The 19,144-nt window shown below is 37.1% G+C and overlaps 1 protein-coding gene across 1 annotated transcript in view; it reads right to left on the bottom strand.

Moving 5' to 3' along the window:
* The window catches only part of CENPI (centromere protein I), a 61,248-nt gene that overhangs the window by 15,233 nt on the left and 26,871 nt on the right, over positions 1–19,144 (bottom strand). The window contains exons 13-19 of the mRNA XM_026483563.4: positions 17,592–17,709; positions 17,440–17,504; positions 12,906–13,000; positions 8,892–9,027; positions 7,046–7,170; positions 5,598–5,646; positions 5,253–5,471 (exon numbers count right to left, since the gene is read on the bottom strand). Coding sequence (XP_026339348.1) covers positions 5,253–5,471; positions 5,598–5,646; positions 7,046–7,170; positions 8,892–9,027; positions 12,906–13,000; positions 17,440–17,504; positions 17,592–17,709 — 807 coding nt within the window. The remainder of the gene's footprint in view (positions 1–5,252; positions 5,472–5,597; positions 5,647–7,045; positions 7,171–8,891; positions 9,028–12,905; positions 13,001–17,439; positions 17,505–17,591; positions 17,710–19,144) is intronic.

Raw genomic sequence — 19,144 nt, 5'->3', positions numbered from 1 at the left:
AAATGTGGTATATACATACAATGGAATATTATGCAGCCTTTAAAAAGAAGGAAATCCTGCCATTTATGAGAACATGGATAACATAAAGGAAATTACGCTAGGTGAAATAAGCCAAACACAGAAGGACAAATACTACATGATATCACTTATATGTTGAATCTAAAATAAACTCATAGAAGCTAAGAGCAGAATGGTGGTTGCCAGGGGCTGGGGACATAGGAAGTCATTTTTTTTTTTTTTTTTTAAAGATTTTATTTATTTATGTGACAGAGAGACAGCCAGCGAGAGAGGGAACACAGCAGGGGGAGTGGGAGAGGAAGAAGCAGGCTCATAGCGGAAGAGTCTGATGTGGGACTCGATCCCGGATCGCCAGGATCACGCCCTGAGCCGAAGGCAGACGCTTTAACGACTGCGCTACCCAGGCGCCCCTAGGAAGTCATTTTTAAAAAGCACAAGAGACAGAATAAAAAAATTCGTAAATTAAAAGTTCACCAAAATTAAAAACTTTTGTCCTTCAAGAGATCAACAAAAAAATGACAAGACAACCCACAGAATAGAAAACATTTGTAAATATATATCTGATAAGCAACTTGAAACTAGAATATAGAAGTGACTCTCAATGAGTCAATAACAATAAGACAAATAACCTAACTTAAATATGGGCAAAGGGTCTGAACAGACACTTCTCCAAAGAAAATATATATTAGGCAATGGGCAATAAGCACATAAAAAGATACTGAACATAAACAAATATCAGGGAAATGAAAACTGAAACCACAGTAAGTTACTACATCATACCCTCTAGGATGGCTAGAATAAAAAAAAACAACAGAGAATAACAAGTCTTAGGAAGATACAGAGAAAATGGAATCCTCACACACTGTTGGTAGGAATGTAAAATGGTGCAGCTACTTTGGAAAACAGTCTGGAAGTTCCTCCAATAGTTAAACATAGAGGTACCATAAAATCCAGCATTCTCGCCCCTAAGTATATACCCAAGAGAAAGGAAAACATGTTCACACAAAACCTTGAACATAAATCTTTATAGAACCATCATTCATAATAGCCAAAAAGTAGAAATAACCCAGAAGTCCATCAACTGATGGATAAACAAAATGGAGCACATCTGTACTAAAAAATATTATTTGGCAATAAAAACAAATGAAGTAGTGATTCATGTTATGCCATAGATGAAACTTAAAAACATTATGCTATTTTGCATGGTGCACTGGGTGTTATACGCAACTAATGAATCATCGAGCCTTACATCGGAAACCGGGGATGTACTGTAAGGTGACTAACATAATATAATAAAAACTCATTAAAAAAAAACATTATGCTAAGTGAAAGAAGCCAGTCATAAAACAACATGTATTGTATGAGTTCATTTTTATGAATTTCCAGAATATGTGAATCTACATAGATGAAAAAAATAGATTAGTATTTGCCAGGATGGGTGCAGGGAATGGAGAGACAGGAGTGACAGCTAAGGGTTATAAGGTTTCTTTTGGGGATAATAAAAATATTATAGAAAATATATATTATATAAAATATATATTATGGGGGTGCCTGGGTGGCGCAGTCGTTAAGCGTCTGCCTTCGGCTCAGGGCGTGATCCCAGCGTTATGGGATCGAGTCCCACATCAGGCTCCTCCGCTGGGAGCCTGTTTCTTCCTCTCCCACTCCCCCTGCTTGTGTTCCCTCTCTCGCTGGCTGTCTCTCTCTCTCTCTCTCTGTTAAATAAATAAATAAAATCTTTAAAAAAAAAATATATATATATATATTATGATGATGCACCACTCTGTGAATACACTAAAAGCTACTGAACTGTATACTTTAAATATGTGAACTGTATTGTATTTGAACTGTATCTTAATAAAGCTGTTTTAAAAAGACAAATTTTTAAAAAGTGCCCTTATCTTTTAAAGGTATATAATGAAGCATTTACAGCAAAATTATATAACATTTGGTAATTTGCTTCAAAATAATTGGGTGGAGTGAGAGGGTAAAACTAGGTGGGAGTAGAAACTGAGCTGGGTGATGGGTATGTGGGGGTTTATTTACTATTCTCTCTACTTGTGTGTTTGAAATTTACAACATAAAAAAGTTTTGTTAAAAAAAAAAAGTAACAAAGACTTAACTCTATGGTAAGGAATGCCAAAATCTATGGTAAGGTAAGCCAATATCTAGAAGATGAGAACCCAGATGGGTAAATCTAATTCTCAAAGTCACTCTTGGCTTTACCAATTTGCCAATCCAGAGGAATCAGCTGCAAAACTGAGCTGCACTTCCACAGCTTCAAAGGGCTAAGGTAACTAAAGTCAAAGCACAGGGTTTGCCAAAAGTGGGAACTCTTATAAACCAAACCCCACTTTACACTGGAAACCCAAAAGACTACACCTTCAAGGTAAGAGTTCACCAGAAGTAAATTAGCCTTCTCACAGGCTGGCAGTCTATCCACCTATGATCCAAGGAACCTTAGGCATAGAACTTGGATTAGGGTAATCCCAGACAAAGAGCACTCCTAGGTACCCGTAAGAAGCAAATGAAAGTTCTCTCTGCAGGGAGATCTCACTCTAATCTCTGATTCCTTCTACAAATAATATCCCAGGTATCCAGCACATGGCCAAAAATAACCAGACACACAAAGAAATCAAGCAACATGAGGAAGCAGCAGCAGAAAACAGAGGCAACAGATACACATGGAAAGTTCTGATACTGGAATTATTGGACACAGATTATAAAACAATGCTTACTAAGTTTGTTTACTTTTTAAAGATTTGTATTTATTTGATAGAGAGAGAGAGAGAGCACAATCAGGGGGAGCAGCAGGTAGAGGGAGAGGGAGAAGCAGACTCCCGCTGAGCAGGGAGCCGGATGCAGGGCTCGATTCCAAGGACCCTGGGATCATGACCTGAGCCGAAGGCAGACGCTTAACTGACTGAGCCACCCAGGCGCCCCAAACAATGCTTACTAAGTTTAAAGAAAAGAAACATTAGATGGGGAAAACTAGAAGCAATAAAATGGCTACCTAAAGACAAAGAAGAGAAAAGGAGGAGACAAGAATGGAAGCGAGATTTCTTATAGTTTAGAATTTTTTACATATGGTAAATGTTTTACATATTCTAGGAATGAAATTAAATTTTAAAAAGCAACCTCTAGGGACACCATCTAGGGTGGCTCAGTCGGTTACGTGTCTGCCTTGAGCTCAGGTCATGATCCCAGGGTCCCGGGATCAGGTCCCACATCGGGCTCCTTGCTCGGGGGAGCCTGCTTTTCCCTCTGCCTGCTGCTTCCCCTGCTTGTGTTCTTTCTCTCTTTCTCTCTCTCGGACAAATAAATAAATAAAATCTTTTTAAAAAATAAATAAAAAAATAAAAAGCAACCTCTAAAGCATGAAAAGAAACTGAAGCCAATATATCTAAATATATAAAAAAATATAGTATATGCACTGTACAGTTTTAGTAGGATTTAGTCCAGAGGCAAAAAGAACTAAAAGTATTCCAAATCTCATCCAGTAGTCTCATTAAGAGTAATACAAATACTATTAATTTGAAACAAGTTTTTATATATGATAAATAAGACAAGTTATTAAGGTGAGAAAAACAGAAAAAGAAGAACATCATAAAATCACTAAACTCTACAGCTCTGAAATCCCTCTCTATACTTAAAAAATAAATTTTTATTCAAATACTGAAATCGATCAATATGTTTTTGAAGGTTTACATAATACTTTTTTTACCATCTGGTCCAACTACATTTCAAGACCTCATCTTCTATCATGCTACTGGCTAGCCCAGTGGTCCTCAACCCTTGTTGTATATCAGAATAATTATATTAAAAAAGGAGATTCTGGATGTGACACTAGAGTTATTAAATCAGAGTCTCAGGGTGGGAGTAATCATGGAAAAGCACCCTGGGTACTTCTGTTCAGTTAGGGTAGAATCCCTGCTCAAGCCCTACAGTTCTACTTAAGCTCCTCAAACATGACAAGCTGTAAATAGGGGCCAGCAAACCATAGCCCATGGCTCACATCCAACCTAATACCTGTATCTGTAAATAAACTTTCATTAGCACACAACTCTGTCCATTTGTTTATCCACTGTCTATGGCTACTTTCACACTACACTGGCAAGGTTGAGTAGTCTTGACAGAGACAACATGGCCTACAAAGCCTAAAATACTTACTGCCTAGCCCTCTAACAGAAAAAATCCACTGTCCCCTGCTCCATCTTCACATTTTTCTTCAAATACTGCTCCTGTCTTGACAAGATCATGCTCATTATTCAAAGTTCTGATTAGCATCATTTCTGTAAAGCCTGAATTGGGTGAGCAACCCTGTACATTTTTTCATTGTCCTCTGTACTTCCCCTGTATTACTCATCATTCTTTATTCTAAGATGTCTATTTAATAACTGCCTCCCCAACCAGACTGTAAACTCTATGAGGACAATACCCAGATGTGTCTTGTTCACAACAGTGCCTGGTTCATTGCATGCACATATTAAGCAATTATTCAATGAATATCTCCTCCATTCTGTACATTTTTTTTCATTTTGTTTGATTTCTCAATGTTCTGATCTGTTAAGGGAATTCTGAATCTAGACTCTTATCATTGCATTTGTAATCCCATCCTGTTGTGTCATCCACATGTTTGATTATGCACACCATTTGAATTCCTCAGTTCACTGATAAAGGAATGAAGTGACAAAGACCTAACACTATGGTAAAGAATGAAAATGACAGGGCTGATGATAAAGTCTTGAGAAGACCACACTCCCTCCCTTCTAGCGTATGGATATCCATTAAATCAGCAGTCTTTGGTGAAGACTCCAACTCTAATTATAATATTATTTAGCCTGCATTTTCCATCTTGTCTAGGATTTTATGAGAGCTTCCACTTCTCCACAGCCTTTTCTTACCCAGTACTATCTCTACCCACGCAGAACTGAACTAATAATCACTCTCCCAGCTTTCTCACAACTGTACCTTTTGTCCTTTCACCTCTCTGTATTATAGTAACATTTACCAGTCTGTCTCTGCCACAAGCCCAAGCTCTTGGGAGGATGGAAACTTACTTAAATTAACTTTGAATCTCCAGAACCTAGCACAATGCCCAAAATCTAGCTGACACTTAAAAAGGAATGACTGAACACATCTTACAATTCAGACACACTAAATTTATGGCATTTCCTATATCTGCCATTATAGCATTCCTATATAAAATTTAAAAATCCTTTAAATGTCCTTACCTGTAGCAGAAAGGAAACAGCATAACTCAATAGAGCAGGGTGATAAACTAAATTTAAACTGTTTTTATACTCTGCTATTCCAGCTTTTTCTAAGACTTCAGGGTTGATATATAATCCTTTCTGGAAAGGTTTGGATGTCCATAGGCAACCAACCATGGCTGTCAAATAGTGATTAAATTCTTGATAGGTCTTGCTGCTGAAATTGAACTCTGATTTTGTCTGTTGGGAAAGAAAAAAAATACTATCACCTATTCTACCTTTCCTTCTTATTCCCAATAGATCATATATATCCAAAACTCAATTTGTAAACACTGGTGATTTAACACAGAGCTTTATCATCCATACCTTTTGTACCAACTCATTTTTCTTGGCAGCAGTCAAATTGTTACGATACCTGAAAGGGAGAATAGAATGAAATTTTGAACATTAAATGCTTTTGAAATGTAAACATAAACAAAAGTATACATTTTACATGTAAATACATGCAGATGTGCCCATACAAATACCCAGCTGTCTAGTAACGTTTTTATTTTGTGCTACACTCTTCTCAAAGAACAAAAATTAATTGAGGCTGAAACACTGAGTTATACATTTAAGATATGCACTTGACTGTATGTAAATTATACCTGAATAGAAAAATAAAAAACAATGAAGGAAATGCTTTTAATGTTTCATTATAAAAAAAATTAATGGAGGCTCAAGAGCAGAAACTGATGGGGTGCCTGGGTGGCTCAGTCAGTTAAGCAACTGACTTCAACTCAGGTCATGATCTCAGGGTCCTGGGATTGAGCCCCATGTAGGGTTCCCCACTCAGGGGGGATCTGCTTTTCCCTCTGTCTCTCCCCCTGCTTGTGCTTTCTGTCTCTCTCTCAAATAAATAAATAAATAAAATTTTTTTTAAAAAAGAGCAGTCACTGTTTATTTAAAACATGTTTTCTTAATGTAGAAAAAAGGTACAGTACAAAAGATAAAGGAGAAACTTACGTTTTTTCTTGCCTGGGAACCATTATTTAATTAGCTTACAAACATTCTAACCTTGGCATAATCCTACGAGTTATGCCAAAAGGGTCTACAACACTTGTGGACTAAAAAGAGTAATTTCATCCTACAAATGAAAGAACTAGAGGGGATTAGAAATAATACTTACAGTTTTATATAATTGGCAATAGCTCCCCTAATCTCCCAGAAAATGTTCTTTTTATCAGAGAAGCTACGTAGACCCAAATTGCTTGTCAGCAAATGACTAATTTTTCTTTAAGACACAGCAATGAGCATGAACAATGCTGAGTGCACCAGTACCACCACACAAAAGATTCTTTAACGGTGAATATTTTTTAATTTTTAAAAATGAGTGTAGCTGACATACAATATTACATTAGTTTCAAGTGTAAAACACAGAGATTTGACAAGTCTATACATTATGCTATGGTCACCACTGTAGCTATCATCTGTTACCATACAATGCTATTACAATATCATTGACTATATTCCCTATGCTGTGCCTTTTATTCCCATTAACTATGAAATTTTAAATCCATATCCCCCACAGTGACATCTTAAAAACAGTTAAGATAGCCCCATATTGGAAGGTCATTACCAAAAGAAAGACATGTTTCCTACTTCCATACGTTCTGGCAGAAAATGGAAGTAGTTTTATTGTATTTAATATTTTACTATATTATATACAATAAGTTTATTATAGTATATTTATAAATTATAATTTATTGTACAGTTGAAAAACAAAGATGGAAGTATGATCTATTCATTTATAAAACAGTAGGAATGCTTTGTACCTGTGCATGATATAACATAGCTGGTTCAGGATACTGGAATCTAGGCTGAGGAGAGCAGAATAGAAGATCCCCGGAGGAAACAACACCACTAATGGAAGGTTGTAATTTATATATATGTCACATACCTTTTGGGAAGAATGATAACATCAGTATATAGATTATTCCCCAAACCCCTCAACCAAGTTCACCCAAAGAATTAGCAATAAAGAATAAGCAATAATAGAACATAAGATTTGGGCCTATCAAGGAAATTCAAATCAAAACCACACTGAGATACCACCTTACGCCAGTTAGAATGGCAAAAATAGACAAGGCAAGAAACAACAATTGTTGGAGAGGATGTGGAGAAAGGGGATCCCTCCTACATTGTTGGTGGGAATGCAAGTTGGTACAGCCACTCTGGAAAACAGTGTGGAGGTCCCTTAAAAAGTTAAAAATGGAGCTACCCTATGATCCAGCCATTGCACTACTGGGTATTTACCCCAAAGATACAGACGTAGTGAAGAGAAGGGCCATATGCGCCCCAATGTTCATAGCAGCAATGTCCACAATAGCTAAATCGTGGAAGGAGCCGAGATGCCCTTCAACAGATGACTGGATTAAGAAGTTGTGGTCCATATATACGATGGAATATTACTCAGCTATCAGAAAGAACGAGTTCTCAACATTTGCTACAACATGGACGGCACTGGAGGAGATAATGCTAAGTGAAATAAGTCAAGCAGAGAAAGACAACTATCATATGATTTCTCTCATCTATGGAACATAAGAACTAGGATGATCAGTAGGGGAAGAAAGGGATAAAGAAAGGGGGGGTAATCAGAAGGAGGAATGAAACATGAGAGACTATGGACTATGAGAAACAAACTGAGGACTTCAGAGGGGAGGGGGGTGGGGGAATGGGATAGACCGGTGATGGGTAGTAAAGAGGGCACGTATTGCATGGTGCACTGGGTGTTATACAGAACTAATGAATCATTGAGCCTTACATCGGAAACCGGGGATGTACTGTATGGTGACTCACATAATATAATAAAAAATCATTAAAAAAAAATTAAAAAAAAAAAAGATTTGGGCCTGCCTGATTCATAAATAGAATAGGTAGCCACAAGCCTGCTTAAAAATGTACCTCCCTAAATATCACACTCGCCATAGAGGATTATTTCTACAAGGTCATTACTAAAATATTCCATTTTTTTCTGGGAGGAGCTCTTCGAGTTGGGAAGAAAAGGGAAGGGAGCACTTCTTTCACCTTAAGTCCCATTAATACTGATTTATCATATTAGTTAGCTGTCAGCCTGGAAAACAAAGGAGCATGCTTCTACATAAACGTATAACACAGACAATTAGTGCAGGGAGGAAGCCAGGAAAACTGAGATTAGTGAGTACTTCTAGGGTAAGAGTTCTGTCCACATCAAATACTATAAAACAACTGAAGAAAACCAGAAGTACAGGTACAATGAGAAATAAGGTAGTTGAAAGGTAGACGTGGAGAGCTGAAGAAACAACAGGGTATTTTTGGTTTTTTGCCAGGGGTTTGGGATGTACAATGAATGAGCAAAAAGTGATGATAGAGACAGACTTCTGTCTAGGGTCAGCGTTCTTCCGGAGAATGTCCATTAAAGCAGTACCTGAACTCTTCACAAAAAGCACTTGTTTCTCCACTTTATGAAAGTCAGTTATTCAGGTGAGAATATGATCATTAACTTCAAAATAAGTAGCTTATTTTAACTATGCTAATAAGGTCAAAACCCAACTAAGAGTAATTCATAAAATTTAAATAATAGAGCAGTAAAGCAGACAGCCATCACAAAAGTCTAAATAGAAAAAATGGGATGTGTACTACCTTCTCATAGAAATCCAAAATAAAGTGCAGTAAGAAAGTACTGTTGTTTTCCAAGCGCATCGCAGTAGTGGACAGCCACCCCACGTAGTGAATCAGTTCAGACACAGAGTTCATGGATCCACCTAAAGTTGTCTCTCTGCAATAAGAAATCATGACATTCAGATCCACATTAGCAAACGTTTTCACAATTTCCAAGGTAGAGGTAAACAATACATAGCAAAAGGTTGTTAAGGTTTTTCGGAAAACAATCAGTGCTCCAATGTATAATTGACTTTTTCTTAAACCAGTGATTAAACCATAAAACTACACAGCCCTCCAGGGAATCATTAAGATCAATTCACAGAACATCCTCAGTAACCACTCCATTAAATACCAGAGAAATAAAGGATTAAGCTACAGAAAGACTTTAGATAATATTACCAATGTCCAGGAACCATAGCATTTGGCAAATTAGTTTCTAAGTATACGAATCAAGACTCAGTTTTACCTGAATTCCTGAGCTGAAATGCTATTAAAAATATTTTCACTTTAACTGGAATTCAATTCAATGCTAAAACTGAATTAGAAAAAATTTGGCATCTTTCTATCTTCCACTAAAAACCAAATGCGGATACTTCATTTTCTTCCCAAATCACTGAACTGTGTCTCTTTAAATCACACATGGGTATAATTAGTCCAATTCATCCAACTACTCACCCCTGTCTTTCAATCCACTGTTGAGTGGATTAGGAAAAGACCTAGAAATGTGATTTCATAGCTTTACCCTCTGACCTAGGTAGACAACAATGGTTATGCACAAGAAATAAAGAACAGCATATAGTCTTAGAGCCAGAGAAATGATGATGACTCTACCACTACCCACCACCATGACGGCTCAGTGCCAGACTGAGCAGAGAAAGATTAGGAGACCATTCACATAAGTGGGCATCCATATAGTCAGCTCGCCATTTGCAAACTATATTTTAACTATGATTTTTGGCAGCACCTGGCAAATGTGTCTGAAATAATTTGAACAATGATGACTGCTCAGAACGCCATCCTTTGAAGTTTTTCTCCACAGGACACCAGAGGCATTTTGGATGAAACAATTCACTATTCAGGATCGCCTCCTACTCCCTACCCACAGTAATACATTTACCATCCTTGGCTCCCACCTACTAAATGATGGTAGCACGCTCTTCCCATTCACTGTGCCAACCAAAAATGCCCAAAAGAACCACTTCCGAGAATGGTTTCCTACCCTTCTCTCCTTGTGATCTATAACTACAACTTACTCCCTCTTTGACAGTCATGTGGCATATGGTCATATGAGACATGGCATTACATCCATATCTCCAAAATAAAAGGAGTTACCGAGAACCTAAGAACTGTATTATAGATAGCAGCTCTTTCTGCCCACTGGTCCCGTCCCCATGCTTTAATAAAACCATCATTTTGCACCAAAAAAACCCCCTGTATTATATAATGCCAAATGGTATTATGACATTAAAGTTATCTACATTTATGTCCATTTGTTTAAGAATTTCAGAAAACAAAGCTCCTTTTAAAAATGCCCTCCAATGATGTAATAAGCACTGGATATTACATAAGGCTGACGAATCACTGAACACTACCCTCTGAAACTAGTAACAAACTACATGTTAATTAACTGAATTTAAATAAAAATAAATAAATTAATAAATGCCCTCCCAAAATTTATGACACTAATTTAAAAAGGCTCCTAGGATTTTTGGAAATACAGAAATTGTAAAGCTACTATATTGGGGTGCCTTAAGACTTACACTGCAAATTGGCCAAAGATTATAAACTCAAACATACTATCCTTAATAGAATTGAGATGTCTGAAGAGGCTAAATATCTGAATTAATTTATGATTGTGGTTCTCAAACTTTAGCTAGCACCAAAATCATGACAGCATTTGTTAAAACATAGATTATTAGGCCCTACCTCCAAAGTTTACTTCAGTAGGTGTAGATTAAGGCCTAAGGCTTTGCATCTCTAACATGTTCCCAGTGATGCTGATGCTACCGGTCCAGGGACCTGACTCTTAGAAGCACAGCCTTACAAGATGCTTTCACTACTCATAATGCTCCATTTCCTTTTAAAAAGTAACCAGACATACATGATATATGGACACACCGCAATAATGAATATGAAGAACTAAAAACAATTTCTAGGCAACTCCCAAGAAGCTTCTATTCACCATGGTCCTCTCAAAGTAAGAGATCACTATAGGGATAATAACACATAGAAAAGTAGGAGATAATCTAACCAAGCTAACCACCAACTACATGCAACTGAAGCTAAGGGATCCTTATATAAAGTAAGACTGTGACTGATAATATAGGGAATTTAAATGCTGATTAGATAAAGATATTAAGAACTATTTGTTATTTTATAAGTTAGACAGAAAAGGCAAATGCCATATGATGTCACATATGTGGAAAAACAAAACAAATGAACAAAGAGACAAAAAAAACAGAAACAGACTCATAAATACAGAGAACAAACTGATGGCTGCCAGAAAAGATGAAGGGGTGGGGCGGGCAGTAAGCAAAACAGGTGAAGGGGATTAAGAAGTTGGACTTGCAGTTATAAAATAAGTCACAGGGTTGAATATAGTCAAAAATACAGCAATTACTTTGTATGGTGACAGATGGTAACTACAATTATCATGGTTAGTACTGTGTAATATATAGAATTGTCAAATCACTATGTTGTACACTAATATAATATTGCACATCAACTATATTTCAATTAAAAATGTTTTTAAATGACGATAAAATAAAGCTATTAATTCTTTTGGTATTATGCTGGTATCATTTTTCAACAGCTGATATGTCTGGGTTTTGCTTTTTGCTTAAGAAAATCTAGAACAGGGGTGCCTGGGTGGCTCAGTCGTTAGGCATCTGCCTTCAGCTCAGGTCATGATCCCAGGGTCCTGGGATCGAGCCCCATATCAGGCTCCCCACTTGGCGGGAAGTCTGCTCCTCCCTCTCGCCACCCACCCCCACCCCCGCCCCGGCTCGTGCTCGCTCACTCTCTCATGAAAATAAGTAAATAAAATCTTTAAAAAAATAAAATATAGGGGCGCCTGGGTGGCACAGTGGTTGAGCATCTGCCTTCGGCTCAGGGCGTGATCCCCGCGTTATGGGATCGAGCCCCACATCAGGCTCCTCTGCTGTGAGCCTGCTTCTTCCTCTCCCACTCCTCCTGCTTGTGTTCCCTCTCTCGCTGGCTGTCTCTATCTCTGTCAAATAAATAAATAAAATCTTTAAAAAAAAATTAAAAAAATAAAATATAAAATAAAAGATTTTATTTGTTTACTTTAGTAAGAGAGAGTGTGAGCAGGGGAAGGGGCAGAGAGGGAGAGACTCCCCCTATTTTCTGTATTTTTTATTATGTTTGTAATTTTCTATAATAGAGCATTTTTAAAAAATTAATGTTAAAGAATAATGTGGCTGATAATATAGGAGAAACTAAAGATTTTAGGTAGAAAGAGTCAAAGCACACCTTTAATAATAATCAATATAATGGAAATCTGGGGCTCTTTCTTTATTCCAAAGTGAAAATAACATATATAATTAATTAATTAATGTATATAATCAAAAGACACCAAAGAAACAAAAACCCTCCCACAAAACTGTACAGCAAAATTACAGATTTTCCTAGCCATCATCAGACTGACTTTACATATAAGTAAGAACATGTTTTATAAAGTGAGCTAAACTGAATGGAAGTCAAAGATGTAAGTTCTTATGTCATCTCTCCAATGTTTTGCTACAGTAACTCTTGCTTAGAGGCTTAGGGGTTGCTTTCTGATTTACAGAATTGAATTTGAAGAATTACCCTTCCACACAGGATTGTAAGGAAGAGGAGTAAAAAGCAACAAAAAAATTCTTTAGAAAACTATGACTAAGCATTTACAATAAGGTCTCATGCCACACTATTAAAGTCTATATGCAAACACTTTTGTACAGATCATCTCTTGTGGAGTGTTGTAAGATAACTCACAGAGGACTGTTCATCACAGGTTTCATGTGGATGTCTGTAGAAAGCCACAACAGCCAATTCTGCAGTAGTTCTTTCAGACTCTGGAAAACACTACACTGAGGAGGCAAAACAACAAAAAAAAATCATTCATAAAATCATTGAGACACACTTTAGTGTTGAGAACTAACAAATTAAGCCAGAGGCTTAGCCGTGGAAGGGACCATGGAGATGACTGCATCCAGCTATTGGGTTCTACATCAGAGCCCAATAGCTGCTACTCCAGACTGATCATCTCCAAGAGACAGATGAATGCAAGTACAAGTTTATTTTGCCATTTTCTCTACAAGACCGCCCCCAGCTTATCAGCCCAGGAACAGACTCTTGTTTCTCTAAATTACATTCATTTATAACATATATTACATCTTCAAATACAGCATCACCCACTCCTGTCTCCCCTCAGAGATCAAAAGTTGCTATGGAAATGAGTTGCCTATCCTTTTCACCTTGTGTCACAACTATAATTTATTCCCTTTTTGATAGTCATAAAATTTATCTTACCTTCTGTAACTGGAAAACAAACAATTCCAGTCTTTCCTTTCTCAGGCTTTGCCTTAATTTCTCAGGGCCTCATTTACATACAAATACAGTTTTGACCGAGATGTGCCCAGAGCATTCGTGAGGATAAATCTATAAATTTGAAAGCCCTCCATATCATCCCAAAACCTAATACAGGAAACCTTTATTACATATCCTTAACAAATAATGGCCTAGATTCTATTTGAGTATCTCCAGTGATAGGATGCTCACTTCATAGAACAGTTCAATTAATACTTTTTAAAGAAAGTGACACCTTGAATTCAGGTTGTAAATATGTTCAAGTTGAAAGTGACCTTGGAATCACCTAAAACAATGTTCTATTTTAGTGTCAATCAAGGATTTGAACATTCGAAAAGGTAGTCAGTATTACCACATCATATTCTGAAAACTTAAATCCTTTTATTCCCCAATCACCTATTCTAATCCACCCAGCCACCACATTAAAGTAATGAGATTTTTATGTTTATGAGAGAGGAACACAGGTTAAAAAAAGGTTGAGAGGGGCGCCTGAGTGGCTAGGTCATTAAGCGTCTGCCTTCGGCTCAGGGCGTGATCCTGGAGTCCTGGGATCGAGCCCCACATCAGGCTCCTCCGCTGGGAGCCTGCTTCTTCCTCTCCCACTCCCCCTGCCTGTGTTCCCTCAATCACTGGCTGTGTCTCTCTCCGTCAAATAAATAAATAAAATCTTAAAAAAAAAAGAAGGTTGAGAAGCACAGATCTACCCTGTGTATGAACCTTCTCTACATAAATATCCCCAGTAGATATAGCCATTAAGCCTATGTCTAACCTACTCTAATACCAACAAATATACTATGTCCTAAGGTCATTTATTTCATTTTGAGTTTTCTCTACCTGTAATAAGATACTGCCCTATATCTAATCGCCTCCTGAAGCGACAGGCTTCAGCTCTTTCCATAGGACAAGCCATCAGTTATTTGAAGGGAAGCACAAAATCTTAGTTGTTTTTCCTCCAGGAAAAACATCCCTGCTTCCTTTACTATACCAAGCTAGAAATCTTTAAGTCATCTTGTGTCCTTCATGCTTTACTTTGTCACCAAATCCTATCACTTTTTTTTCCTTTTCAGAATGTCCAACTTTTCCATTTCCTTCCAATCCCACTGTAACCACCCTATCCCAGGCCTTCACGTCTCTGAGATTACTTTATCCTCCTCGTTGGTCTTCTTTACTCTAGTCTCATCTCCCAAACCCCAATTCTTTCTCTATGGCTGCCAGACACTTGTTATTTAAGTACTCTACCCATTATATCCATCTGCCCTCAAAAAACTGTGTATGGCTAAGGAATACCAGCATGTAATAGGTCATAAAAAATGTTCAAACTCTTTCTTTTCATCCAGTAACTTCATTCCTGGAAATGTATGCCAAGAGAATAAAGAAATCTGTATTATGAAGATGATCAATATAGTTATCTATTCCTACAAAGAAACAAATTAGAAATAATCATAGAAAAAAATTAATTGTTGTAGAACATCTATGGACTATGACTAGATATTTGATTATATTTGACAAATTTTGTATTCTGGGTTTTAAATTTATGTCCACTGTTTTTGTAATTATACAGGAGACATAAATCAATGTGGATAGAAATTAGAAAATTAACATGCCACAATGAAAATAGCATTGTTACAGCAGATCTGTGGAATTTTCTCATTCAAAATTCTTCAATGAAAAAAGTTGTTTGCTGATAGACACAACTGGCTAAGCACAAACAAAAGCACTGAAAATGTGAAAATATTTTAACAGACTTAAAAATATTATTTATTATATTAAGCTGGATAATCAAGCTATACAGTAGCTAAAGTAATAATAAGTTATTAAAAATCCTCATAAACTATACTCTGGTTTCTCTTCAGATCATATAAATCTTTTGCCTTTTAAAAGCCTCATAAACTGGGGCACCTGGGTGGCTCATTCAGTCGAGCATCTGACTTTTGATTTCAGCTCAGGTCATGATCTCAGGGTCATGAGACAGAGCCCCACATCGGGCTCTGTGCAGAGCATGGAGTGTGCTTAAGATTCTCTCTCTCTCCCTCTTCCTCTGCTCCTCCCCCCCCACTCTCTCTCTCATATAAATTTAAAACAACAATAATAAAAGCCTGATAAACTGACTCTTTAGCTAATTCTACTACATGTCACATTGCTGTTATCCTTAGCCACCTCCCAAAATGACAGCCCCTTTTGTCACTTATCCTTTCTTATACTCTATACTTCTCTGTCCTCTTTCCCTCCTTCATCAATCTCATCCTTCCCAAATCTTTCAATTACAGTTTCCAGAACTTCTATTCCATGGTAATCTAAACCTATACCTTCAATATTCTTTAAAGTATGCTTTCTGTCTTATTATAGTCATATCCTGGCTCTACCTCACTACCCAAGGACACTGTTTCCTCTGAATACATTTCCATATCCCACTTCAACATCTGGAAGTAAGCACTGCCCTTGCTTCCCATTGCTAACATGAGAATATAAGCCCCTTCCTTGAGAAGGTAAATATAAAATCAGAGTGACTCTCCCTTTAAGAAAAAAGAAATCTGGTTCTACCCCCACATTCCACTGAAACTGCTTAGCACAAAACTTCTGTATTATCAATTTCAAGAGCAACTTTCTTTGGTCCTTATCTTTCTGGATCTTCCTGGGATATATGGCAACATTATTCCTTCACTACTTCTTGATATGCTGTATTCCCTTTGTTTCCTTGGCACTCTTGTTCTTTTGGTTCTTTTCATACCTCTTGAGAAGGTTCTGTCACAGACTCACCTTTTTAGCTAAGAATACTGAGTATTCCCTTGAGTTTTGTCCTTGGCGCACCAACTGTTTGCTTTCCTCTATCTCTTTTTCTCCGCAGACTCTCATTCTCAAATATATGCATGTGTGTATAAATGTACACATACTTATTAAGTTAGACCATATGAAATTGCCATTGATCAAACATCTTTGGCCTACAAAAATGGCAATTTTGTATGGTTCAACCTAATATTTATAGATAAACAGTTCTCTAGATTGGTGGAGTAAGAGAAGAGATAAAAAATAACCGAGATAGGAAGAAAATCACAAAAAGCTGCAAAATGAAGTCCCTAAAAATGCAATAGCTGGGAGAAGTGCTATGTACTGTCACATGAATGATGATATTAGTCAGGTAGTAAGTACAAATACTATAAATAAACCTCAAATCCAAGCTATTGTGACAGGTAATTAATAAAGTGCCATTTGAATATGACAAACACTAACCAGGACAAAACATTTTTCCTCTAAATGTGGCCAAACAATAAGTGATTTAAGGTGAAAACAATGTTACAAAAGAAACACTGCTTATATTGTCATTCTTCTGGAATAGGAATAACCGTTCTATACAAAAGCGGTTCTCAAACTCACTTGGGTAAAATTCTTGGAAGCCACAGTGGCCTTTTTGGGGAATACCCCAAAATAATAACACATTTTAATTTTATCATACAAGTTTAGAATGATTTTATTAGCAGAAAATGAGTATGTTATAAATATACCATATGAATGACACCAGGTGTTTTGTTTGCTTTGGCCATTATTGTATTCTCAGTGTCAAGAAGGGCATCTAGTACATGGTAGGTTCTCAATAAATATTTGTAAAATAAGTCTATCTATAAAAATATCAACCACAACAATCAGACTAAGTATGGTTAAGCATTTCCCACTTTGTTTTTATTAACACTAATTTGCCACCTGTTCATTCACTTCGTCATCTGCTACAAATGGAAACAGATCAGGAAAATTATATGCAACAAAACCTTTAAAACAGAAAATTCTATGTATTAATAACTTTGATCTGAGTAATGCAGCACCTCAAGTCCAAGTCCAAAGGAATCCTGTTGGAAAACCGCCACTTCAGTATGGGTCTGGAATCATGTACCACTGGCCATAAAACAATACTTCCTATTCAATCTAAGCAAGACGTTGTTTTTTTTACCTTGAAATAAATGGTTGATGTAAAGAAGAGCTGTCCTAGATGGTCAAAAACAAGTGGTTTCATCTCTAGGAATTAAAAAAAAAGATTATTTAAGATTCTTTTAATTAATATCACACCAAATTAAAGGACACCAAATTTTCATGATACATTACCAGAGAAGTTACTAAAAGGAATCCAGCTCACAAGTTGAAGGAACTGTGATCGACAACAGAAGCCATCCCAGAGAGGAAGGCTCTTGTACAGGAATGTTTCACAGGAATAAAACCCCTCCTATAACAGAAGTCAATAGTAAAAACTCATATGAAACTCCTCAGTCCATAACTACTCTCTAAACAACCAGTTTATTCTGTGCTACAGTTGTTTTACTCTTAGACTAAATTTCTTGTCATCAATATAACAAAAGCCTAGGGTTAGGTGCCAGAGTTCTTCATAAAAAGGACCAGATGATGTTTGGATACATTACCATCTTCACCAACATACTTCTTAAATACCATAAAATATCAGTTGGAAAGATGGTAAAAAGTCAAGTTATGTAATATTTTTAAAGATAAATTTAATTGTACTATTCTAGAGTATATGCAATCACTTGTGCAGTCAATAAAATGTATACAATGTTGGGGCGCCTGGGTTGCTCAGTTGGTTAAGCATCCAACTCTTGATTTCGGCTCAGGTTATGATCTCAGCGTCGTGGGACTGAACCCCGTGTCAGGCTCTGCACTCAGTGTGGAGTCTGCTTGTCCCTCTCCCTCTGCTCTTCCCCCTGCTCACTCACTGTCTCTTAAATAAATAAATAAATAAATGAATAAATAAATAAAATCTTTTTAAAAATGTACACAATGTTATAATAGGGCTATAATTTCTTTAGAGGCCATAGACCAAATCCAAACTCTGGGCAGCTCCATCTGAAGGAACACTTGAGTGTGCAGACTGCTTATGCTTCCACCAAATATCCAGGGCTTTCCTTTTTTTTTTTTTTTCCTGTGTTGCCCTAAGCCTTAAATAATGGCATGCACCAGGACTCCATCCTAGACTTTCTTCTCATGACATGAATTCTCTGGAAAATCTCATCTATAACATAGCTAAAACCACACCTATATCATGAGGAGTCCTAAAGCTATTTCTCTAGCTCAAATCTCATTCCTCACCCCTAGACTACCTACTGCATATGACCTTTTAGATATCCTACAGGCATCTTTTAAGTCAAATTTCTGGGGCACCTGGGTGGCTCAGTTGGTTAAGCATCTGACCTTGGCTCACGTCATGATCCCAGGGTCCTAGGATCGAGCCCCGTGTCGGGCTCCCCACTCAGCGGGGAGTCTGATTGTCCCCTGTCCCCCTCCCCCAAATAAATAAATAAAATCTTCAAAAAAATAAGTCAAATTTCTTTCCTTCCAAGCCTATTCCTTCTACATCCCTTTTCTTACTGAATGCCATCATCTTCTTCCCAAGCAGGAAACCTAAAAGTCAACCTAAATGTATCCCTTTATCCTCACTGCCATCATCCACATCCAACTTCCAATTCAATGATTTCACATCAAATCCTTAAGATTAATCAACACATTTATTGTGCATCTCTTTTGTACCAGGTATCAAGCTGAACACTTGTACGTGAAGAAAAGTTAGACATGGTTCCCACCGGCTAGGAGCTCATAATATGTGGAAAAACAGATGCTAAAAGTGCCATGATACAGTAAACACAGTGAAC

This window comes from Ursus arctos, chromosome X (assembly GCF_023065955.2).
Source record: "Ursus arctos isolate Adak ecotype North America chromosome X, UrsArc2.0, whole genome shotgun sequence".
In the NCBI taxonomy this organism is placed as follows: domain Eukaryota; kingdom Metazoa; phylum Chordata; class Mammalia; order Carnivora; family Ursidae; genus Ursus; species Ursus arctos.
This window is presented reverse-complemented; position numbering and strand designations above follow the sequence as displayed.